Source organism: Wyeomyia smithii, chromosome 2 (genome assembly GCF_029784165.1).
Source record: "Wyeomyia smithii strain HCP4-BCI-WySm-NY-G18 chromosome 2, ASM2978416v1, whole genome shotgun sequence".
Lineage (NCBI taxonomy): Eukaryota > Metazoa > Arthropoda > Insecta > Diptera > Culicidae > Wyeomyia > Wyeomyia smithii.
The window spans coordinates 244,943,162-244,968,451 of NC_073695.1; the positions used below are offsets into that span (position 1 = coordinate 244,943,162).

The window sequence follows — 25,290 nt, forward strand, 5'->3', positions numbered from 1 at the left end:
GCGTGTGGTGCTTGCGTGTTGTTTTTGTTACTTTTTTGCAATTAAAAGCAAACAGCAAACCAAGCAAACCGTCTGAAAAAAGGAGGAAATAGAAATGTTTAAAGTTAGTTGTTATCGGTAGGTAATTCATAATTTGAAACAATTGGCTGCAACTAATGTCAATTTTTCTTTTTCACCAGGACTCGTTGGTTGGATATGCGTCGAATAAATTCAAAGATCTCTCGTGTCCCGGCGAACAAAGGTAAATTTCTTGAAATAAGCCTTTTTTAAAAATAAAATTCATTAAAATGCAAAATATAATAATATTGAGTCAATAATGATATTTTTTCCGAAATTCCCTCATTGAACCTTAAAGTACTCATTTTTAAGTCGAAAATGAGTAACTTTTACGCATCGCGCGTCAGGTATAATATGGGTAATATTTACTCAATTTTCATAAGATTCAGTGGTACTCAAAAATGAGTAAAACAACTTCTACTCAATTTTGAATACATACGGTTTTAGCGAAACTGATTAGGTTTTGACTTAGTTTTGGGTTATCCAGAGTGAGCGTGTAGAAAAATGTGACATGACCAGCGTTGCCAGGTATCTAGATTTAGCTGGATTATCCAGATTTTTGAACATGTATCCCATGTATCCAGGTAGACAGCTTTGATGTCCAATTATCCAGATTTTTCATGGATGATCCAGATTTTATTTTCTCTGTTCCGCAAAAAGGTCATCACTTCAATTTTTGCGCGAAATTTTGCAATTTTGTCACCTCAAATTTTGCGTACCCCAAGACTTTTATTTGAAAAATTAACCTTTCACCCCACGAAATGACTGCCAGATTTTTTCCAGATTTTTATTTTGCCTTTTTCCAGATTTTTGAAAAAATGACCTGGCAACCCTGGACATGACCCGCATTTTGCAGCGGTGATGACCTTCTTTTTTTGCTCGGCAGTTTTTGATTTGCTGGTAACTTTTTCAGTTTTTGGTCGGTCCTAACGGGCCATCTCGAGTTGGAAGAAATGTGAAGACATATTTTATTGGAACGTGAAGACATTTGGAAAAATGACCTGGCAACCCTGAGTGAAACACTAAAACACGCTGCCTAAGAACGACGCTTTTTTGGGTAAATCGTTGGAGCGAGGGGGATGTGTTTGGTGGATTTGCAATGAACAGTGTCTCACAAAATTTGAGTTACTACAAAACTACTGGATTGTATTTTGACGTTGACTAACGTCTATATCGAAGTTAGGCCCCTGAATTTGAAAATCTAGTAATTCAACCAGAGAAAACCAGGGAAAAGTGGTCAGGTTTTGAGCGCTTATTTTGCAGTCATCTATAATCAGGTTTTCGAGGTTTTGGCATCAATCGATCAGAAATTCCTTTACGGTTAAATTTATGTAACAAAAACAAACTATTGTTTGAGATACACTATTGAAAAATTGGTAATTAATATCGATTGTCTAAATCATACCGCGCAGCCAATCACTACCTCTCTTCCCAAGCACAGTCGACACTAACGGATACAATCGATCTGACTTTGTTGTTATTGTTGTTGTCACTTTCTGTTTCGGATGTTTATGCTGCTGCTAGCGGAAAAAACCTTGCAAATATGCATCTTTTTGTTGGTGTTATTTTTACGACAGCGACCGGCGCCCCATCATTTTGATTCCAAAACTGCACCAGCGACATGCGGATGCTAGGTGATAGCAGCTGAAAGGAGGAAAGACAAGAGTACCGGTCATCTCGTGCCGGTTTTACTCGTTATGCTGGTGGCTGTTAGCAATAAATGGCACTGCAAAATACTAAAATGGCTGAAATTCTGGACGGATTAACCATAAACAAATTGTATTCGGCACCTGGCCCCTTTTGGTGCCTCGAAATTTTGTTACAGAAGCGGCTAATTGAATTTTCTGTTTTACCAAATGCTGCTGCAAGCGGAAAAAACCTTGCATAAATGCATGTTTGTGTTGGTGTTAATATTACGACAGCGGCCGGCGCAGCTTTCAAGAAAAATTTTTCCTTACCATTCCATCACCTATGTAGCTCCACCTTCTTTTTATTTATCTGACGAAGCCTTGGTATAAAACGTACCGTTCGAACATTTCACCCCATCAGTTTCATTACTAAACCGTACCGGCTACATACGGACGCTATCTTGAAAGAATTCTGGACGGACTGACCAAAAACATGGATATATTCGGCACCTGGCCCCTTTTGGTGCCTCGAAATTTTGTTACAGAAGCGGCTAATTGAATTTTCTGTTTTATTACAAAATGCTGCTGCTAGCGGAAAAAACCTTGCAAATATGCATCTTTTTGTTGGTGTTAATTTTACGACAGCGGCCGGCGCCCCATCATTCTGATTCCAAAACCGCACCAGTGACATGCGGATGCTAGGTGTTAGCAGCTGAAAGGAGGAAAGACAAAATAGTACCGGTCATCTCGTGCCGGTTTCACCCGTTATGCTGGTGGCTTTTAGTAGTAAATGGCTACTGCAAAACACTTAAATGGCTGGAATTCTGGACGGACTAACCAGTAAACGAGAATAATCGGCAACTGGTACCTTTTGGTGCTTCGAAATTTTGTTACAGAAGTTTTGTAAAAGAAGCGTTGCAATTCCCTCTACTATTTGCTTCAATGGAATATTTTTTTTTTTATAAGAATACGGTAGTCAACGTCATGCGGTCGTGTCTTGAATACCACCCTCCTACTTTTTTCAAATAAACAGTGAAAAGGGGGTTTCCCCTGTATATTATTACTTCTTTTGATAAGAAATGTCGTAAGAAATACATATTTCACTGACTTCTCTTTAATTTAAACAGCAGAACTATTGAAAAATGCGATTTTGAATTTTAACAACTGTGAGTGATTTTAAGACAAATCCTGCCGTCAAAAATTCATTACACAGGGATGCCAGGTCATTTTGACGTAGAATTACGTTTTACTTTTGCATACCACACAGGGATGCAAACTGAAAAACTGGGACGAAATTTGTCCCTTTTCAAATGCTTATAGGTCGGTTGGTTCTCAACCGATTTTCTTCATTCTTGTAGCAATCGATTGGAAAATTATACACGCATCTGCCCAAATGTAGAAAAATGTTGTTTGAATCTAAGAACTATTGCACTATTGAAAATTGTCAAGCCTTGTTGAAATAAAAATAACGTCCTCTGATTGGTCGCTTGCTTGCTGTGTGTGTATGATATGGTATGATGTGTGTATGATAGGGTGTGATGTGTGTATGAAATGGTATGATGTGTGTATGTGTGTATATGGTATGATGTATGTATGGTATGATGATATGGTACACACTTAATAAAAAAAAAATCGTTCGGTAATATTTTTTACAACAGTCCATCGGTAAAGTGTAATAATACCGGTATTCCGGCAAAAGAGCATTAGATTAACGAGTGTTCTGTAATATCTGCAAGTTTTACCATAATTTTGCATAATAAATATTTGCATAATTTTACATTCACGGAAATCTGTATAACTTTTTACCGAACAATCTGTGAAACTGTCAATCTTAAATAAGGCGGCCATTTTTCTCATACGTGCAACCGTGCGAGATGCGAATGTATCAATAGAAAATATTCAGCAGAAAATATTATATTAGTTAGTTTGGTTTTAATTGCTGTCGAGTGTGAACATAATATGGAAAGTAAAGTTATACCTTAGGTAAAAAGAGCATGGGAGAAACTTCATATAAAACTTTTTTAATTTTCTGTTCATTAAACTTTCGAGGATTAAACTCAAGAATTGCCTTACGCTCTATTTTAAAGAATATAATATAATATAACTGTGTAACTCTGTTTAACAGCTGAATATCCGAAATCCGTTGTTTCTTCGAATCAATAAAATAAATCTTTTATCAATTCGAAGAAAAAAAAAACATTTAACATCAATCCAGTATTTTTTTACAGGTGCGGTCGGTATTTTTTCTTTTTTTTTTCTTAAACATTTTTACAGGTTCTTCCGGTAAAACTAACAGGCTGTTCGGCTTGAAACATTACCAAAAAAACTGTGAAAATTACCGACTTGGCGGTAGGTAGTTTCACAAGTTGTTCGGTAATTTTCGGAAACACCGAAAATTTCACCGAACGTTCAGCTGTTGAGATTCCGGTAAAATTTTACCGAATCCGGTGTTTTTTTTTTAACTGTGTATGATGTATGTGTGTGTGTGTGTATGATATGATATAATGTGTGTGTGTCTGTATGATATGGTATGGTGTGTATGTGTTTGTATGATATGGTATGATGTGTGAGTTTCTATGATATGGTATGATTTGTGTGTTTGTGCTGTGTATGGTTTTTAACTCGGCACGTTCTGCTAACTGATGAATCCGGTTCACGGAATTCACAACCCATCATTAGTAGACATTATAACTCATTACCCAAGTAAAAATATTGGTTTTATCAAAGTTTTATAGCGCTCAATACAGCCGAAAAAGCGCTATAAAATTTTGATAAAACCAGTTGTGTTACTAGGGTAATGAAACACTCAATGCATTTGTTAATAGTGTACGTAGTTCTACGTCATTTATGCGGTCGTGTCTTGGATACAACCTCCTTCTTTTTCAATTGTCTTCTCACTTCATATAAATGGAGTACACATGTAAACACGGTCCCCATTGCAATTGGGTTGTTGAGCTATTTCGGATTTCCGATTTTTATATATCATTTGGAAGAGTGTAATTTTCTGAGCAAAACGTGATTTTTTAAAACTTTACATCATTATCCTTCGATTTTAAAATGAAGAATAAAAATTCGCTCAAAAGCGCTACAATGACAGTTGGCGAACTGTCATTGTAGCGATTTCGAGCAGTTTTCAATCGTGATTTAAAAAGCGAAGGACAACGATAGACTTTTTTTTTTAAATCACGTTTTACTTAGAAAATGCAGATCTTTCAGATGATATAAAAAACTGATATAGCTAAACAACCCAATTTGAAATTCACAGAAAAATTGTAAAGATTTTAGAAAAAACACGTAGTGCGTACTGTGGAAGGTGGGTCATCAATAAGTCTAAGAAAAAGCAGGTATTTTTTCAAATTAGAACCCCCTATTATCGTTAGGCCATTATTCATTTTGACAATTCAGCGAAAAACGTAAAAAAAATCACGTATATTCTGAAGCCGCGATTTTCCAACTTTCCAAAATAGATTCATGATAATAATATACATATAACACTGTCAAAAATTGAAATATTTTTCACCTGTGAATCCAGATATCAAAAAAAGGTCATGAAAAAGCAGCGAATATTCGAGAAAGCCACTTAAAAAAACAATCATTAAAAAAACCCGCGTAAGAAACCGACTTCTAGAAAATCTTCTTAAAATCGGCTTCAGTTCTCAAAATTCAAATACATATTTAAATTACAATCCGAGTTTGAGAGAAACTGAACATTGAGGACTTTAAAAAGTACCTATGTTTCGTAGTACGTATCAGTATTTTGTTATCAATATTGATCAAAAGCGTTAAAATCGATTTAATAATCCCTGAGAAAAGTAAAAGAATAATGCACACCACTATCACACATACAATAACGGATTGGACCATTTCTATCTACCTTCGCTATCAAGAAATGAAATTAAATTATCTTGTCAAGATGAGTCATTTGAAGCGCACGTCATGCGAGATTTTTTGTGAAAATAATTTTCGGAATGGTTATGTAATGAAAAAATTAACTAAATTAGAATATAGATCGAGACTTTATTCTTTCTACTCTAATGCTCTACTCTTAAGACGAAAGCTTTTTAAAGGTTGCGTACTTGCCTTATCCCTTATCCAGCTATCGTCCCGCTGGGATGCGTAATCCCATTCTGACTCCAGTTGCGTAGTCATTCAAAAAAAATCCCGCCATTTGCTCGAACACGTGTTCCTCCTGACGTAAGATCTAAATCCTTCCCGTCTTGCTTTCTCCCACGGGAAGACCCGAGCAACGATGCGATAGATAATTCGCCTTCTTCGATGGGCGCTGGGCTTGTGCGAGTAGTGTGTGTGCGTGCATGTGAAGAAGCGCTGGCTGGCTGGAACTGTACTGTAGGAAGCAGAAGCGAAGACGAAGAAAAAGCGTTACAAAACTGCTAACCTACTTCGATGCGTACCGCAGCGTGTGCGGCTTCCCAAAGTCGTGCTTGGGTTCAATGTGCTTTGAAGCGCAAGTTTATCTCAGTATCAAAAATAGGTTATTATCACGCCGCCCTTGGGCGATCATGGGATTGGCTCTATTTTTTATCATCACTGATAGTGTACTAAGCGTTCTACGTTTAAACACAATTTTAAATGCTTACCTTCTATCGCAAAGCATCGCTCCTCACGGAAGCAGGAGAAAAAGCCTGAAAGATAATACGGAGAAAAATGCTTGAGTAAACAATCGATATTTTAGAGGTTAGAATTTCGTATCGACGAGAAATTACCTGTTGTTTGCCCTTGGATGCCACGACAACCGATCGGATCACCACCAGAAAGCCGGTTTCGGCAATATCTCACAGTATACTCCTGTGATTTGAGATTATCAAATGCATCAAGACACAAGAATATACTGCGAAACAGTGCACCATTTTGGATTTCGCCTTTTTTCCCTCTATCCACCGAAGCAACGCAGCTGTCGAGAAAAAGCACGTTTTTTCTCTTCCCATTTCTTCCATATACAGGCAAGGAACCGTTCGGACGATAAACGTTTCCGGGGGAAAATCCACTGGGGAACCTCTTTCACCGGTAGTCCGATTCCCCGGTAATCTTAAAGAAACCGTAAAATACTCTGAAAGAGGTCCATTCTCCGATTTCGATTCACCAGGATTATTGCGGTTAGAGCGAAGCTGAGCCGACCTCTGCTAGAAAAACCACGCCAAGCGCTGTTCGGCTATAGCAAGCTGGTTTCAACCACCGGAAAGAAACACTTTTTGAGCTAGTTTTTCTATTACTCTAAGCTTAGCACAACATGGAAATAACAAAATAAAAAACAAATGCTTTTGTGCACACTTTCCGTCGATACACTATTTGTGAAATTAAGTGAATTTAGTTCAGAAAAATAACTCACGAACCGCAACGCCTTCCACTAAAACTCTGTGCGAACTGCAACCAAGCCGAGATGAGAATGCGAATGATGAAAAGAGCGAAGAGCAAGCGACCGGACGACAGCACGCTCTGAACTTCACGCACACACCGCGAAAATACGCGTGAAGAAAGGTGACAGCAGCATAGTGCGCTCCCGTTCGTTCGCCCGCCTGTGAATACACATACCGAAACGGTGTATGGAGTGCGAGTACTAGAGCCATCGTCAAATTTCTCGACCAAAATGACGTCAGATCCGGTCGGCGGTTTGCTGGCAAGAAAATTGCAAGAGAGCAAATTACAACAACTCGGACGTCGCCTAGCGGGGGATAGAATGAACAACGGGAGTTTTGGTTCTCGTAACTCACAGCGGTGCGTAGCAGAAATAATGTTTTGAATTGACGGTTGATGTTTATTATGCATTTTAAAAAGATTGGCAAAGGTTCTGGCAGCATGGCTCGTGACAACTTTCAACTGAGTCAAAAGGGAAAAAGCACTTAAGTTATTTTGATCCACGAAAATTATTTCCGTGGTACATCTGTTCGTCTGTGCTAAAAAATTGTAAATCAACAAATTCGGCTGTTGAAAATTCACGAAACTAATTAATGTGCCATCAAGAAAACTAATGAAAGAATGTCCTTGACAGCAGAGTGAAAATTTTTGTTATTTTCTCCAACCTCGAATAGAAAGAGACGTTCTTTATTTAAAAACCTCCCAGAATTCGTTGTTTTGAACATATCATTTTCACGACGCGTACCTCAAGAATCAACGAACATGACAGGAAACAGAGTTGATCAGCAGCTGCAGCCGGGAATCATGCCATGATTCTCAAGATGACCTAACTTCTACAGCAGACGACGGCACAGCAGCAACAACCTCAGCATGAAACCCGGAGCAGATTTTGGAGTCACTCTCAACCACCCCTTTCGCATCACGCCATGTTTTAAGGAATAACATCTCAACATATGTGTAAACGAGATAGCATATCACCACTTCTTTTCATACATCTTTATCTTACTGCTGACAGCGGGCACAAATTAATGTGAGCCCAGGACATGAGTTCATTGTCATTCACTGTTACTCGATATAGGGATGCCAAAGGCTCGCTCTCAACCGAATATTTGACATTACCGAAATGTTTGACGAAGAAAACAGAATCACGTTCGGACGGTGGTTTGGTAACCATTAAATATGTTGGGCGGCCTTTCAACTCGAGATAGGGTTTCTCAAGTTTATCCTCCGCTGACTTCTGTAACTGTAACGATGCGGATACCCAGAAACATTCGAGCTTCACCAAGATCCTTCATGCGAAATTAACACAACAACAGCCGTTTAACCGCTTTGTCGGCCAGAGATTTAAGGTTCTTCGACAATAGCTACATTCTACTCAGGCCAATTATCCCGTTTTCATAGTTCCTCGATACTGGATGAAAGGGTATCTACATGATTTGCCACAGTTTTGAACTTGCTGCCCCTTCACTTTCCCCAGTTTTGCGTATATTTCGTATGGACAGTTCAGCTGTTTGGCCGTGAAAACGACCTCACCATCGCACACTGTTTCCAAAGTTGCAAAAACGTCATCGAAATTCTTTTGACCCAAAAGAACTAGATTTCAGAGCCATAGTGTCTTCTGTAAAGTTGTTCCATTAATTGTTCTCCTCCACTGTTCCTCCACTTAACAGTGAAAAGCGAATTTTACTTTTTTCATTTGTACATATAAAAATTTATCTTGTTCGACAAAGTTGTAGCACATTTAATAAGAAACAACTTTGTCAAAGACACCATACTTCTATCTGTCTATTTAAATGGACTTATGTGGAGTTTTCTACAGATTGCAACTTAAAATCAGTTCTTTCAATATAACTTTTAGAAGTGATTTTCTACAATTTTTCAATGTTCTAAAATATTATTTCCTATGACAAAACAAACAGTTTCTTCGAAGGAAGTTTATTTTTATCTCACATCTTTCTTTAGTTATTGACGATTTTCACTTAAATAATGCACTAATTCACACTAATTACTTTTTACTCAAAAAAATTGGTTTTAAAGCCATAGTGTCTTCACGAGGGGCGAGACAGCTTTTATCTGAGTTACTCTTATGCTTGGGAGTAACTCTAATTTACTCAATATTACTCCGAAATATCCAGATGATTCACATCTTCGATTACCTTGAGAACAAGAAAAATATATGAGCGGTGAGACCGAGCAACATTCATATTTATATTCGCGGTGGGGAGAAGGTTTTAGGATAGATATTCAGAGACACGAAAGATACTGATTTGCTCTTTATTTTTCACATTTTCTCAGAAAAACTCAAATTTACTCACTTTTATCTGGGTTACTCTTTTGCTTGGGAGTTACTCTAATTTACTCAATTATACTCCGAAATTCTCAGCTGATTCACATCTTTGATTACTTTGAGAGCAAGAAATATATATGAACGGTGGGACCGATCAACAATAATGTTTATATTTGCGGTGGGAAAAATGTTAAAGGATGGATATTCAGAGACACGAGAGTTACTCCGATTTGCTCTTTATTTTTCAGGTTTTCTCAGAAAAACTCGGAAAACCTCAAATTTACTCACTGTCTTACCCCTCGTGTCTTCAGCAAAGTTGTTTTGTCAATTATTTTTCATTTTATGAAAGTTAGAATTTTGTGATTAATCTACCCAAAAGAGAGAAACGAATTCTGTTTTTCTCATTTTTGCATATAAAAATCCAGTGAAGTTTTAGCATATTTTATAAGAAACAGTTTTGTCGAAGACACCATATTTCTATCTGCCAATTTAAACGAACTATTGTGAAGTTTCCTCTGGAATGCCCCTAAAAACCGTTTTTTTATATTACTTTTTATAGTGATTTCCTAAAAATTTTCAATGTTCTACAACTTTCAATAAAACACACGAGTTCACCGAAAGAAGGTTTTTTCATCTCTTACTAGCTGAATGTACCCGGCCTTGCTCGTGTAAAAATTTCTGCTTTTTCTATAATTTTTTATATTTCCATATACTTTTTCCAATCCATCATTTCAAATAATATTTCTGTTTTAGTTATAAACTTGCTTATATACCACCTTTTTCGTTGATTAACAATCGATGGAGAGGCATTCCAGCTGGGTCGAGGAGTTCGAAAATTCCGTTGGAAAATGGATTGCCTCATCAGCATCTTCGACGGTATCGATTAACTTACAATAAAATCAAATTAGACTGAAATTACATAATCTGATAGTAAAAATTACTGATTGCTATGTCTTCTCGTTTCACTTTTTTGTGTAAACAATATCCATATCATCCTTATAGTTGAACATCAGTCTTCATGAATTAATTAACAATTTGGAGATACGGGGACTATTTTCACATTTTACTCAAGTTTTGAATAACTTCCAATGCAGAAAAACAACCCTCACTATACCAAACGTTCGGACACCAATTTTCGGTTTTGGGGAGTCAGCTCTGACCTATAAACGTAATATCAGGGAATATTTGAATATTTTTCTTCTTGAATTTGAAAATAGCGTTATAGGCCCGTTGTCATTTTTTGAACATAGTTCTCTTTCTAGAAATATTGACATTATTTCACCATATTACTCAGTTTCACACAGCTTAACAGAAAGCAGAAATTGCGGAATTGATTTCAACAACGTTTCAATATAATGTCCAAGCCTTCTTCTGTATTCTAGTAACCTTTCCAGAAAATGTAATCCGCCATGTACGATTTAAAATTTTGCGCCGGACATGAATATTTGGATTCTGGACGTCATCTTGATATCGAAAATATTCACAAAATTCTGAAACCGGAAGTCGCCATATTGAATTTAAAAAATGTCGTTGGACTTTTATTTCTGGTTTCTAAAGGTCATCCTGGATCCGAAAATACCAATGTTTGGAGGTTTGTAAACGTTTTCTACAGTTGTATTATACAGCTTATCGTACCTTTTCAAAAAATTCCCATAGGACACTAAAAGACCTGACTTTCTTTTAAATTAAAACCCCCTCCCTCTTTGATAGCTGCCCCTTTCTCTTTTCGACATCATGTTCCGGTTTCTGGAAATCAATTTCCGGTCTCCAGACATGACAAAAGGCCTAAAAACTATCGTATTCATCCAGAAAGTTCCCATAATGCATGAAAAAACTTGATTTTCTGACCAATTATTGTGGCGCCAGCACTAAATTAAAGTTCGGAAGTCGGACTTCCGACTTCCGAACTTTCTTCCGACTTTATTGTCAACCATGATGCTGACATCATCATGTTTTGAAAATCATAACAAAACAGTGTAGTTTTTTTAGAAAGGCGCTATAATTCCATTTTTTAGTTGTTAATTTTTCCCGTAAATCCCATATTTGAAGCAGCAATGTCTAGTATGATTATACAAACTGTGCGTCATAATCATGCATCTCCAAATACCGTGTACCATGCGCTCTACGGATATTACTTCCTCGCGCGGATCTACGGAAAGTCGTTAGCGACAATTGGCCATTGGATCATTAGATATGAATAAAATGGAATATATAAACGTAAGCAGCGACAGCAGGTGTACAAGAAATTCAGCATTGAAATGAGGACATGGCTTGTTGACCTCTACCGCTGTGAACCTCTACTGTTTCTTGATGAAGCCAAACAGAGGTTCTTTAAGAAATTCTACATGTCGATAAGTGTTTCATCAATATGCATCATTTTGATGCGGCTGGAATGACGTGGAAGTGTATCGAGCGAAGAGCCATGCAAATCAAGGAAGAAGATATAGTGCGATTCATCCGTGACTTGTTATCAGTTTCATGGGATCTTCAGAATCTCGTTTTCTTGGACGAGATCAGCGTTGAAAATCGAGACGTGTTGCGTAAGAAAGGATATGGAATGGTTGGGCAGAAGTTACTTTACCGTGGCGAGTTTTGCAGGAAACCCCGTGCGTCTTTTCTGTGTTTCCTTGGCGTAGGTGGAATGCTGGACAGCTTTTACACGCAGGGTACTTTCACCAGAAAGATTTTTTTTGAATGCTGTCGACAGTTTGCCCTTCAAAACAGAGTGGTCCAAACATACCCTGGCATGCATTCCGTCTGGATACTTGACGGGGCAAAAATTCACTGTGACGCAAATTTGATACGCTATTTACGATCGATTGGTATAATCCCAATTTTTCTACCCGCGTATTGTCCATTTTTCAATCCAATCGAGATTATTTTTGGCCTCGTCAAGCGGTTCTTGATAAAACATCATCATGAGGGATCCCCGATATTGCCAGAGGTCTGCGATGCTATAAGTCAATTCAGGGTGTGACGATGTGCAAGAATTTTTGAGCAATGTGGTTACCTTCCCGGTGGTGTATTTATGCCAGAAAAGGCTCTTCAGAATGACATAACTCGTTTGGATTTCAATATGATTACAAGATAGATCAGCATAAACGTTTTTTATTATTTTAAACAAAATCAACAAAAAAAAAATGCAGAATAAGTCCTCCGTACGAAACATGTGACATTTGTCCTACGAATTTTTTATTTGTGGTCCACGTCTTCGCAATCCGTTACCCTATCAGCGAGGCTTTGGCTTAATTCCGTTTCCTCCGGTCGAACAGTAAATTCCATGGAATTAAACATCTCGGCCCCAACAAGTCCTCGATTCTTCAGATCGTGTATTTTGGCCAAAGCCCCATCAATGCTTCGTTTCGCGTCCATCAAGAGGTTCTTCACGTTGCCTATTTCTCTCAGCCATCCACTGTTGTTGTTTTGCGCTACAATCATTCCTCTGTGTACGGCTTCCAGTCTGCTCGGTTCAGAAGATGTGACCCATCGAAAGTATTTCGAAAGCTGAATTGGTGGAGCATCAGCGTTTTTCATTCGGTCTTGCTTGTGTGCTGGCGAAGAATGAATTACATTTGCCCATAAAAGCCAGGAGCTGTGGTGCCCTTCCAGATGAGAATATTTGACGCGTAATTCTTCCGCTAAAGCGGAATCGTCCCTGACAGAATGCGCTCCAGCTCGATTCATGGTTTGAGAGGAAAGCAACTTATGCTGGATGGCTTGATGATGTGCTTGAGTTTCCACAGTAGTTGACCACACGTAAACATAAACTCGCAATGTTTTGCCTTTCCAACCCCTCAAAATTCTTGCTGTTAGCGTCTCGATTGCGTCAATTTTTTTTTTTGCTGTATCCTGGAGCGTGATGAACTCACTGGCGTCATTTACTGTGGGCTGAGTGTTTTCCGACCACCTGGGAGTATCATCCTTGAATAAAACCTGCCGTTCCACAAGCAATCGACGATCTCATCTTTAGTGTCCCCGTAAACGAGCGCCCTCGTCCATTCTTTCAGACGCCGCTGGCTCCTGTAAAATCGTTGGAAAAAAATCCCGGTGAAAGAAAATACGTGGTCGTTTTCGCTCAGACGGGTTGTTTCATCTTTGTCGACTTCCACATCATATAGCGCTTCATAATCAACGATGTTTCTACAAAGACAAATGCGTTATGCGTATCATGACTGTAACAGGAAATGCTGTTTATTAATTACCCAATTGATTCGTCTAATGCATCGAAATCGGCGATGTTTCTGCAATAAAAAATGCATTATGCATAACAACACTATATTAGCGAATGCTGTATATCAGCTACCCGATAGATTCGTCCATTATTTTAGATGAAATTAGCTAGGAAATATTAAAAAAACACGAAACAACTCGGTGGACTGCGTGAACGATTAAAATTCGTTTCCTTTTGTAAACACGACTGACAGCGCTGTGGCTGCTAAGATGGTTGCAGTGTTGCGAGAACAACGAAAATAAACATCGGAAGTGAGCCTGGTTGCCAGTTTATCACCGACGTTTTGGTAATTTTTATTTAAATACACAATAAGACCCCCTGCTCCTTCCTCTTCCCAATATTTCTATGACCACTTCCTCTGTACACGCGAAAGTTGGACTGTGCGTAACCACATCAATATTGCGTTTTTTTAGAGCAATTTCTGTACTGTTTCGGAACCAGTACAACGGAAGTAGTGATGTCCGATTACATCTCGATTAATCGAGTTAATCGATTATTTGCGGAAATATTCGATTAATTTTTAATCGAATAACTGACTTTTCGATTATTGAATAAAATTGGAAACAGGAAATAACGCATATTTTCTTTTTAAACCAATCTGCTCATCCATGGAATGGATTCTTCTTAGTTCACTTTAGATTATAATTTAGAGTATAATCCCCAAAAACTCACTTAAAAGCACTAAATTTGATATTATAGTCGGGCATCTGCACTCGAAAACTCATTTAATTAAATCACCCACCTCAGAAAACAAAATCCGCGCATCGTTCTATACGGCTACAACGGGGCTCGTTCAGCAGCCAACCAAATTTTTTTTCATCACTAGCAGATCACTTTTTATTTCAATCACTAAACAAAATCACTCACTACACTAAGAATACTTCAATCTTTGAAATGTTCACCACAAATTTCCTAGAGCAAGCTTGAATTAGCAGAAATATATGAGATGAATTTCTACAATTCCTAAATTTCAACTGTATGTATTTTTATCTGTTTTAACTGCGTTGAAGAAAATCAAGAGTTGCCAAACCAGTTCCTGTTAATACGAAAAAATCATACTGAAAATATTGAATTATTCCGACATAATTGACATAAATCTACAGCACTGTAGAGGTTACCTAGGATACCAGTTTTGCACGTAAACAACTGCAGCGGATATCTAGGTAACCTACTACGACGGGCTTCATGATAATTTGTTTCATTCATGATTAACAGTGTGATGAATATTGGGGCGTCGTGAGATGAATAATTGAGCAGTGATTCAAGTTTTGAGATGGATATGGAAGCGTTGTGAAAAATGGTTTTGTTTTACAAAATTTAGGATAAATCTAGCTAATTTTACTAAATATGCAATGCTAAACGGTTCCATGAGAGTACGTGAGCATATTTAGTTTGTTTGTTCAATGATTCCGTGAAAATTTGGTGTTTAATCCGTGCATTCTTCGTGAATATCGGCTTAACAAGATGAATAATGAAGCAGTGCCCCTATTTATTTTAAAACTATTCATCACATATGGGTAAAATTTGAAAAAAATATAAACCATCTTTAAACATATTTATATGTTTCAAAAGCTCTATTTTTGTCTTTCCAAAACAGCCAAAATATAAAAAATCGGTTGAAAAATAACCGAATTAAACATAACAATGTGAGCTTGTAGGGTATATCCTACCAGGGACTTGATACCTGGTCTCTGCACCTACAAGCGCACGACTCGCGAATGCGATCGGCCGGTGCATGGATTTTTTGTCCAAAAATGGGGAAATTGGTGATGCCAGCGGTGAAGAAAACACAAGAGATTTCGAAACCTCTGTTCTCACTTCTTTTATATTATCCATTTAGTTGAAAATTGTAGCTGTCGACTGGCGACAATTGAATTTACTCGCATGCCGCACATTATACCTTACGTCGCAAATAGTGCGCTGTATAGCGCATCTGATGTGCTATACAGTAGAGATGGTCGGGTACGGGTAACGTTAAAAAATATTTTTCGGGTTCGGGTAATTTAAAAACCAAGGCTTCGGGCTCGGGTCGGGTCCGGGTTTGAAAAATTCTCAACTGGTCGGGTACGGGTAATTAGATTTTCGTGCATTATGAGAATTTAATTATTAACTTTTCTAGCCTAGGTGTTTTAGCATAGTCTTGGTCTGGGAGGGAGAAACGGATACGAAGCAGCACGAAGTTGCATCGGTAACGGTATCATTGATTTCTATAGAAGAATGATTGCATTTTTCTTGACCGTGGACTTATTCGAAAAATACTTATTATGATAATATAACTCCATCATAAGTAAAGCAAATAGTATACTGGGCTTTGATAAGCGATTCAGTCACAATTCTCTAGACCCGTACACTATCAAACTATTGTATATTACATATTCTAGACATATTGTAGAATATTGTAATCTCATATGGATCAGTCCGAAAACAATTCCTTCTTTACGCGCTTCCCAACTTAAATTGGACTGCATTTCCTCTGCCATCGTATGAAGCACGTTGCATGCTCATTATTCTACAAACACTTAAACAACGCCGCGAATTTGCAACGCTATTCTTCGTCAATGACATCATTTCAAATCGTATAGACAGCTTCTATACACCTTCACGGCATCTTAGAACGAGAAAACTTTTTTCAGAAAAACAATGCAGAACTAATTACAGTTGAATCGCTTTATAGCGACATCGCAAGGGACCGTCGTTATAGAGAATTGTCACAATAAAACAAAGAATTTTTATGAACATAAAGCAGAAGGGAACATTGAAAATGTCGCTATAGAGAGATTTGTCGCTATATAAACTGTCGTAATAGTGGGATTCGACTGTATGCAAAAAATGACTCATAAATCGAATGCTGTTTCAGTATAATCTACATTGTAAAACCATTGGCAGAACAGTTTCAAAAAAAAAAGAAATTAAAAACTGTCTGAAATACACTAGAAATATTTAGCTCGTAACAAGAACATTGTAAACACTATAAATAATAACTGTAATGAAATATTTATGTAGTCTACATTTGCTTGACGAAATAAATAAACAATAAAAAATAAAAAAATAACATCCACACAAGGAATGAAATTAACAATATTTTCTGAAACATAATATTTCTGTCCTTTGGTAAGTTACGAGTTTCAAAAGTTTGCCGATTTTTTTAAAAGCATTTTTGTTGTTTAAACGTGTAAGCAATGTTTGCAAATAAACTCTTTTCGGCAGACCTCCTACATAATTATTACTCGAGTATCAAAAATAAAATGTCGTTTGGTAACAGTATCGAACTATACACTTCATCACGGTTGAGTCTTGATTTTCGTTTCACAAAATAGTGAGGTATGAAATTGTAAAATTATTGCAACTCTGCGCAAGTGTACGTAAATATAAATAAACTCAAAAATCTGAAGAAACTGACTCGGAAAATCTGTGTTTTGCATATAAATTTGCACATTTAGTATTCGTGATGTTCGAGTCATACTCGGGTTACAGCAGGAAGATAGTTACACGCTATCAAAAAACGACGAATGTGCACAGTTAGAAAAAAGTACTCAAATTTGAGCTCTTTCCACTCATATCGCTAGTTTAGTGTGGGAACTCAAATTTGGATTCATGCCACTTTACTCAATTTTGGGTAGGTAAATCAATTAATGACAGTGGGTAAAAACTATTCAAGTATTCTATAATCAAATTTGGGTAAATTTTACTCAATTTTGGGTATTTGCTAATTTTTTTTGTGTTGGAAAAGGAGCTTGTTTCTCAAGACATAAATAAAGTAAATAAATAAATATAATTTGTATTATTTTTATTTCTGTTGACAAGTTGGTTGTTTCTGTTACAAGGATTTATTATTTACAGTTACAAATAATCATTCAGCATATTCATTGAATATAGAACATAGTTCCACTACTTTTGTACTGCTTGATGCAGGCAATGTTTTGTATAAATAAAACGATAAAAATTCATGAAATTTTTTTAATAAATTTGGAACAGGGAGTTTAAAAACGGTAAATATTTTAACAAATACGTCAATCGCTCTGCTTGACGATTGTCCACATTCTATTACGTTACCTTGGAAAACAACAAAATATTCCCCTTCGTGAAAAAGCTCCGCCACACAAACAATGTGCGGAGGAAGTGATTCACCGCTGATATTGGCCATTTGAACTACTTGCCTTGCGGTTTTGTCCAAGTCGGGCTGCAAATTTAAGATTAAAAATTAATTGTATTTTGAAAATAAACGTATTTTACCTGTTGCCATCTCACTAAAGGAGCAGCTGTAATTTCTTCTACAGGCATATTAACGTTATCGGCCAAACGCTTTACTCCCCTGTTCGTCATTTTTTTATTATGCGTAACGCTCCTCTTAAGTATTCTGAAAATGTTAATTTTTAGTACGTTTAGTTTATACAATAGATGGTTATTAGATTTTTTGTAAAATATATACACCCGAGGTTGAACTCAACGTTCTTTCTACGAACTAGCTTTGTTATACCTATACCTAATAGGGTGATACACGGTTATATGAAAAAAAAAAAGGAAACTGTCTAATTTTCTCGCTCCCGCAAACTTTTCGTTTACAGTGCCCTCGGAGTAGTTCTAAGAGTGTTTAAGAGTAATTCTTTGCACAATTATTCCTCACAGCGTGAGAAAACTGGCAACTGCAGCCTGATGCACAGTGTTGCTGGAAAAATTAGGTTCAGAGCAATTCGTTGGATATACAATCGGTCCAAGCTAAATAGTTTCTTCTACAAGCATCGGATCGCATTCTAGTCTAGTCTAGTATCTTGACTCAGACGTGTATAATATTTCATTCACTTCCTTCTACATAAATCCCCGACTACTAGAACTGCAATTTTACAGGTATTAGTGATAACCTCAATATTTAAATAAACTACATTTTGTTAAAAAAACAGCTACGCAGTCCCATGCATATAGGTGGCTGAATCGGATCGGACCGAGGATCGTGCAAATATTATTACATCCAAAACATGCAAGTCAAACACTCATCCACACGAACAGGGCGTTATGTGAACACGTCCATTGAAAATGTATGTTGTTTCGTTGTCGGTCAATCAAAATCGGATTTCATTATCAAATAGAGGTTTCTCTTCTCCTTCCTTACTATCGATTAATAATTTAATAATTTAACTAAAACTGACACACGCACGAATATGTGGCTGTCAAAATAATCGGTCGGGTATGGGCGATTCGTCAAAAACAATTTAAATTTTGGGTTTGGCACTCGACTCGGCTCGTAAGAAATGGCCTAAATTAAGTCCATTTTCAACATGTCCGTATATGTAAGGAAACATCTAAAGTGACTGTCAATTATTAATAAATTATTACTATCAGTAACACTGCTCCAGCCACCTTGATCCATCAATAATCCAATTGAAAGAACTGTTTCCAAATCAGCATTCTTGTTATAATTTATATGCAATCGCTCGTAAGCTTGCTGTACCTAAAATCAGATTAGATGAGTACAATAAATTGAAGTATGTTTACATTGGTTTTACCATTAATCCGTTATATCCCAGAAGATGAGGAAAAGTTATTACTATTTCGTGAACTAAATTATTTTTGTCCTGTAGTAAATATTGATGGAGAGGAAAGCATTGAAACATCTCATCCGAGATAGTTTTGTAGTTCTGAATATTTTCGGTCATGACAGTCAATCGCGCAGCTCTATCGCGCACTCCTTCAGGAATAATAATGTTTACTTTCTTGGGTCTCTGGAACAAACGTTCTTCTGGAGCGACTCCTTTTCTCATATTCGAACAGCGCGTTTCGATGATTCCGAGGTGCGGCCCTTTTCCCTATACTCCGTTTTTCCAGAAAAAAAAGACTAATAAAAAAAAGTTATTTTTCTTAAGCGACCTTCTGTAATATAATAGATGTACATCAATAAAACCAGTACTTTTATTATTACTTTTATTAAGTTTTGTATTTATGATAATAAATTAGGGAACCATTCATATACATATTACGTAACGCACATGGGGAAGTGGGAAGTATGACGTCGCGTTGTACTGCGTGTACAAGGTATGGTAAATTGAGTTAAGTGGGGCGCGGTGGGGGGCGTTGCAATTGCCAATTTTTGCAACATATAACATATGAATGGTCGCTATCATCTGCTCCATATAATATAACATAATTTATGGATGTACTGAATTTGGTACTGAATATTATACCTAAGCTAGATTTACTTTGGTTGTATTTAATGCATTTAATCATTTTTGTCGATAGTATCGATATTGTCAAATATCGATAAAATATCAACAACCCTGTCAGAGTTGATGTCACCACGGTCAACACATCAACACGGTCCGTCAACGCGAATGGATTTGCCATTTGTCCACAATCCATTGTTTTGATTAATATATAAATAAAATTAGATCACTAACGTCAAGGTTGAATTTTAATGTGCTTTGTTTTTAATTTGTTAAATGGGGTTCACGTTTACCAAGCTGTGAAAATGCTATTGTTATAACATCGGTCAGGTTTATCGGTTTAGTTTTCCACTTGTGATTGCAGGGCCTAATTGTAAAATTGAAGCAAAAATTTGAAAAAACCTACTTCGAATTGTGATGTTTGATCAAGACGGCAAAATGTTCTCGGTGCTTAAATTTTCACAAGTGTTAAATGAAAAAAAAAAACACCAGATAAATACAACATTTAAATCGCATATGATGGTGTGATTCAACTAAACAGAGTGTTGTAAAAAGTGATAAGTAAGGCTTGATTACAACCATGCAATAGAACACGACACGGTTTACACAGCGCAGTACGTGTAATGTTATTTGGCATTGTTAACCAGGAGGTATATTAACTAAACCTCAAATGTTAATAACATGGTCTGCTTTACAAGTTATTGCCTAAGATATAGGTATTCTATGAATGTTTGTTTTATACCTCTCTTGGTGCCTGTGTGCATACTCGTGTTTGATCCAGGTGTGGGAAAGCTTCTATGATCTGTTCAGACAATTTCTGTTTTTGTTGCACTGATGGGTATCTAATAGAGAATAAATGAAACAATAATTACAACATGAATAAACATCAGATTACTTGTATTTTTTATTTGCCGTTGTCATGACTGACAATGGGTCAAGGGCAAAAAAATTACTAATCGTCTCAGCAAATTTTGTGACAATTGATGAACTTTTAATGATTTGATAGGCAATAATAAATATGTCTACGTCAATGCTACAAGTGGTTCCGATTTGTATTGTTCCGTCCTTGACCCATTGCCAGCCCTGACGATGATATACTCTTAGTGATAATATAAACAAACGGTTAAATGATTTAAATACATACCTTTTTTCTTGTAAGATTTGTTTTTCAAAAAAGTATTTTGTAAGAATCCGATTCATATGAAGCAAGTCCTTAGTATTTGGAACGATTTTGTAATCGAGTTGACGAGTAAGTGTTTTATGAAATTTTGGTTCATTGGCAAGGATGGAGCGAATAGTCTACAAATGAAAAATAACGATAATTAGTGACCGCTATAACTAAGCTCTGTTACATTTACGTCTCGTACCTCATGTTCTTGATGGAAATTGGATTTAGTGTTCTCATTCGCAAAATATTCTTCATCATTCTGCTCAATGAATGTAAGTATCAGTTTTCGTGGACCTTTCTCGTGAATGCCCATTTCAATCAGATCATCATCATTTAAGTGCATCAAAGACTCATCACTAATTTTATTTTCTGAAAGTTATACATAAATATATTAATGAAATAATACAACAAAAAACGTGTTAAAATTATAATTATAAACAAACCCAGTGTTTAACCAGCTTTTTAACTATTCATAAGCAGATTCGGGTACTATTATGCTTACATTGTTTAATTAAATTATTTATGTTTATACAAGTAGTATTTTCTATTCATCGTTATACTTAAGACTAATATAGTAATTATTATCGTCAGTGTTATTTGATTTCCACAAACTATATATTTTTTTTGTAAATAATTTGTCTTGGTTTATTCTGACAATATTGTTTGTTAAAAAAAGTTTTTTGGCAAAATAAAACAAATTGAGATCGCGTTCATTCAGTTCCTGTACAAGGAAAATAAAGTTTGCTTCATGCTTCACGCAGGATAACAATACTCCGTAATATTTTCGATTGCATCTTTTGTATTTAATGACCGAGCCTGGTGAGAAATGAGTACCATTTATTTTTAGGTGTGAACATATGTTAATGATATTTGGTAAATCGAAAAGTAATGTAGATACATCAATTAAATGCTTATCAATAAAAGATGCCGATAATATTTCAATATTATCAGGAAGATAATTATGATTTATAATGCTATATGCTTGTTTTAGACTTAGACGTTTAGACAAACTATAAGTTAAGTTTTTGAAATTGGAACAGGTTTTTGCCTGTGCCTTGGATTCCTTAAATTTGCTTTCGAACATTAAACAGCTGCAATTAGCAATTGGACCATTCTGCCTACAAATCTCCGGATAGTGCACTAAGTGATGCATTTTATTTATTGCATTGCATGCCGGAAAGCAAATTTTAAACAAAGAATGGAAAATAGCAATCGCTTCTTCTAATTCGTTGATCATCTTATCCGATATAATGTTTGAAAAGCAGATATAATTTATTTGTAACATTGAGGAAATTAAATTGGGATAAAACTCATTTGAATCAACAATTTTATAAAAAATAAATGGAAACGCGCGAAGCAGTAACCAAAACTGAGAAGCTGATTGGCAGAGGGCATTAGGTTTTTATAAGTAAAGTTTGAAGATGGTTTTGTCGTCACTTCAGCTTCTCCGTATTCAAATTCTTGTATCAAATTATTGATTTGTTCCTCGGTGAGTAATTTATCTTGGTATACAGCTCTGCGAAATATATTTTTCAGTACCATAGGAAACACTCCTTCTAACAGATCATGCATGGGATCGAAACAGCAGTTATTTGGCCACCGGAAATATTCAAGGCGATGAAAAACACATTGTTCTTGAATACCACAATGGGAAAAATTCTTGTCTTTGCTTTCAATACTAATCAAACTCGAGTTGACATGTTCTACAGTCCGTTTCGCGAATTGGTTCTTATAACAGCCGGCGTGCAAATCTTTTCTCGATATTAAGCATGCTCTACAAAAATAATTTGCGGATGGACTTAATAATCCGAACAATTCATGAACTGCCAACGTGTCTCCAAGAATATTAATTGTAACAGCGCGTAACGTCCACTGCCCTGAAACAATGTTCACAGTTACACCGTCGTTAGATTCCAAAATCAGAAGGTCATCTAGGATTTTCTGAAACACTTTTTCGTATCCATACTTTTTTAAAATGTGTGATTTCACCATCAATGCCAAGTACATTCAATCTAAAGTTGAGTTTATCCGTGGATCAAAGTTCTGGATTTTGAAGTATACGTTTGTCATCTTATTCGAACCTTTTCTCGAACCAAGTGGATTCAGGTACTCGCCTTCATCAATATGGAATGACAACCGTACGGCATACGGATGAAGTTGCAAGAATGGATGACTAGCGAATTGGATTCCATCTTTATAAGACCGAAGAGACTCACCAGTGTGTAGTTCTTCGTTTCGCAACATTGAACGAGCTTCTGGGTTAGTCATAATCAACTTCAATGTGTCTATGATAGGTAGATAATACGTAATATCCTTATATACTTTAACTTTAAGCGAAGATTGATTTGAAGAAATTTTTCCCAAAAACTTCCTTCCTCTCTTATAGGTTGACATATCATTTTTCTTAGATGTAAATTTTCTCAACACGATTTCTATTGGCTCTGGTATAGCACAGCCAGCTTTGTATGAAAGATACGCAACGTTATCCGTGGGAGTGCGAACATCGTTAATAAAGTTTGGAATGTATAATGAGTTTATGAAACCAGTTGTTGCGTCGTCTAGTGGCAGCTGCTTTGTTTCAATAAACTGTTTCACTCTCGAAGCTGTGTAACTTTGAGTGCAGTTCAATATCGAAGTCATCCCTGCTATGAACTTCTGTAATTTCACTTCTGGGAGTGAGACGTCACATCGTAGTTCTGTTACTAAACCAATAATAGTAGACGAGGCCTCCTCCAGAGAGGCAGCATTACTATCACAAAAATACGGGTTACGCAAAGTTTGTAAATGATTGTCGTGATCTTTAGCAGTAGCCACTATTTCTGAAAGTGAATCAGATTGCGTTTCATCTTGGTAATCCATTATATTGTTTTCCATGGGATGCTGCTTAAGGAGATGTTTTTTAAAATCAGCATAATAACTGAAAATCAGCCCGCACAGTCAACACTTAAAGGAAACCGCGGCTTTCTTGCTGGTTTTGATATTATGGACTGCAACAAAATGGTCCCTCAGTTCGGTAATATATCCAGAGATAAGTTGGTCACATCCTTGAATGTGGCACCGAAGACCTTAAATCAATATTAAAGAAAAATATAGCATATTGTTTTTAATTAATGAACATTGCACAGGCTCCTATATATATAAAAGTAAACGTTAAGTGAATGCTTTATGTTCAAATGCATATTAACAATGTGCTGCTTTGGTTCTTAATTTAATTTAGCAACGTATGACGTATTTGAAAAAAGGGAAACGTTTTACAATTTAAATTTACAGTGAGGACTTACCCACAAGCTTCTGGTAACTTTCAGCGTCTAATTTTTTATTGATCTGCTCCATTCCGCAATATTTCCTTCAAATGTAATCTGGAAACAGCAAACATATATATTTTCCTGCAATATAAAATGATTAAAACATATATTTACCGTGTTTTTTATACCGCAACGACGGTTTTCAGTCGCACACAGCAGCGGTTGTCATCACAAGATGGCGAAATTTTCTCTTTTGATTGAGCAAAACCTGTCTCCATCACTTCTCTCTTTCTAGCACTGTTACTTGCAATAATAAATGAATGAGTAGGGATATCATTTACCACGGCAGAATGAAACGCAATAACGGAAGCACAGTCCTTTTCTAACCCAAAAGTAGGTGAAATTTACTCATAGCTTAGTTTAGTAGCTATTACATTGAATTTAAATTTTACTTCAAAATCATTTTTAGCTCTATTATAAACTTGATTGTGGTTAGCTATAGTAGTAATTAAAAGATTAAAAATATTCCTTTCTCTGGCTAATTTTTTTTTTTTTTGAATTAATAACGTAAATATCGTCTAACATAAATTATACTTAATTTTGAGTATATCTAGGATAACGCAAATCTGATCTAAATTTACTTAGCGATCAGTCCAAATTTTTACTCAAAATGGTGATTGCAGGTCTATTACCTATTTTTGAGTACTTTGTACATACTGTTTGGGTACTTTTTTCTAACTGTGCAGGTCTTGGTTTGCACTGTGATCAGGAATACCGCATGTACAGAAATATCTGTGTTATACCGAATTTTAGATTCCTGATTGCTACGATGTGCACATAAAACTCGTCGCATTATTTAAACTCTACCAGACATGCATTTTCCATTATTCTCCGTGTTGTGTTAGTAGGGTAAATTAACATAATAAAAATTTTCAGCAGTTTATATGAATCATACGTATGCGTATACAAAATTAATAATTGAAATCTCTGATCAATTCTAATATGAGGTAATTAACGGAACCTAAATTCTCCGTACACAGTTATTAATAGATATTTCGCTGCGTAATAAGAATGATCAAATTTTTGAACATCAGACGAGCGGACGTTCTCAGTGACAGATGCTACGCTGGATTCTAGGAGCACCAA

The 25,290-nt window shown here is 36.3% G+C and overlaps 3 protein-coding genes, 1 long non-coding RNA gene and 1 pseudogene across 9 annotated transcripts in view; 2 read left to right on the forward strand and 3 right to left on the reverse strand.

The window, feature by feature from the left end:
* Nucleotides 1-5,682: 5,682 nt before the first annotated feature.
* On the reverse strand, nucleotides 5,683-6,523 carry LOC129723698 (uncharacterized). The gene is made up of 3 exons (XR_008727799.1): nucleotides 6,410-6,523; nucleotides 6,284-6,328; nucleotides 5,683-6,030 (listed from the first exon to the last, which is right to left on the reverse strand). It is a non-coding gene; the product is annotated as an uncharacterized LOC129723698 (long non-coding RNA).
* Nucleotides 6,524-11,399: 4,876 nt separating this feature from the next.
* Nucleotides 11,400-12,436, forward strand: LOC129720524 (uncharacterized; annotated as a pseudogene).
* Nucleotides 12,437-12,506: 70 nt separating this feature from the next.
* On the reverse strand, nucleotides 12,507-13,743 carry LOC129724608 (uncharacterized). The gene is made up of 3 exons (XM_055679620.1): nucleotides 13,649-13,743; nucleotides 13,548-13,586; nucleotides 12,507-13,485 (listed from the first exon to the last, which is right to left on the reverse strand). Exons 1-3 carry the CDS (start codon nucleotides 13,663-13,665, stop codon nucleotides 13,224-13,226), a joined length of 318 nt encoding a protein of 105 aa, XP_055535595.1. The 5' UTR covers nucleotides 13,666-13,743; the 3' UTR covers nucleotides 12,507-13,223.
* A 4,022-nt stretch (nucleotides 13,744-17,765) lies between these two features.
* On the reverse strand, nucleotides 17,766-25,032 carry LOC129724636 (uncharacterized). 5 transcript variants are annotated; one of them, XM_055679703.1, is made up of 7 exons: nucleotides 24,319-25,032; nucleotides 24,181-24,258; nucleotides 21,099-21,268; nucleotides 20,876-21,030; nucleotides 20,474-20,573; nucleotides 18,908-19,022; nucleotides 17,766-17,933 (listed from the first exon to the last, which is right to left on the reverse strand). In XM_055679703.1, the coding sequence occupies exons 2-7, from the start codon at nucleotides 24,230-24,232 to the stop codon at nucleotides 17,896-17,898; spliced, it is 630 nt and encodes a 209-aa protein (XP_055535678.1). In that variant the 5' UTR covers nucleotides 24,233-24,258; nucleotides 24,319-25,032; the 3' UTR covers nucleotides 17,766-17,895. The 5 variants fall into 5 exon arrangements, 4 of the variants coding, with proteins under 4 accessions (XP_055535678.1, XP_055535680.1, XP_055535677.1 ...); XM_055679705.1 differs by lacking the exon at nucleotides 18,908-19,022 and having other exon boundaries at nucleotides 24,319-25,029; XM_055679702.1 differs by having other exon boundaries at nucleotides 17,766-19,022; nucleotides 24,319-25,029.
* LOC129724635 (neuroglobin-like) overlaps nucleotides 19,862-25,290 on the forward strand; it is a 397,507-nt gene continuing 392,078 nt past the window's right edge. For both annotated transcript variants that reach the window (XM_055679698.1, XM_055679697.1), the window contains exon 1: nucleotides 19,862-21,171. The gene's annotated coding sequence lies outside the window, so the exon portion shown is untranslated. The remainder of the gene's footprint in view (nucleotides 21,172-25,290) is intronic.

Excerpts from the sequence above, each read along its gene's own strand:
- LOC129724608 (XM_055679620.1), bottom strand. Across the intron at positions 13,486-13,547 it reads GCATTAGACGAATCAATTGG|AAACATCGTTGATTATGAAG; the intron begins GTAATTAATAAA and ends TTGTCTTTGTAG.
- LOC129724636 (XM_055679702.1), bottom strand. The coding sequence starts at position 24,232 with ATGGAGCAGATCAATAAAAAATTAGACGCTGAAAGTTACCAGAAGCTT. Across the intron at positions 21,269-24,180 it reads AAGTTACCAGAAGCTTGTGG|AAAATAAAATTAGTGATGAG; the intron begins GTAAGTCCTCAC and ends TATAACTTTCAG. Across the intron at positions 20,574-20,875 it reads CAAATCTTACAAGAAAAAAG|ATACCCATCAGTGCAACAAA; the intron begins GTATGTATTTAA and ends ATTCTCTATTAG.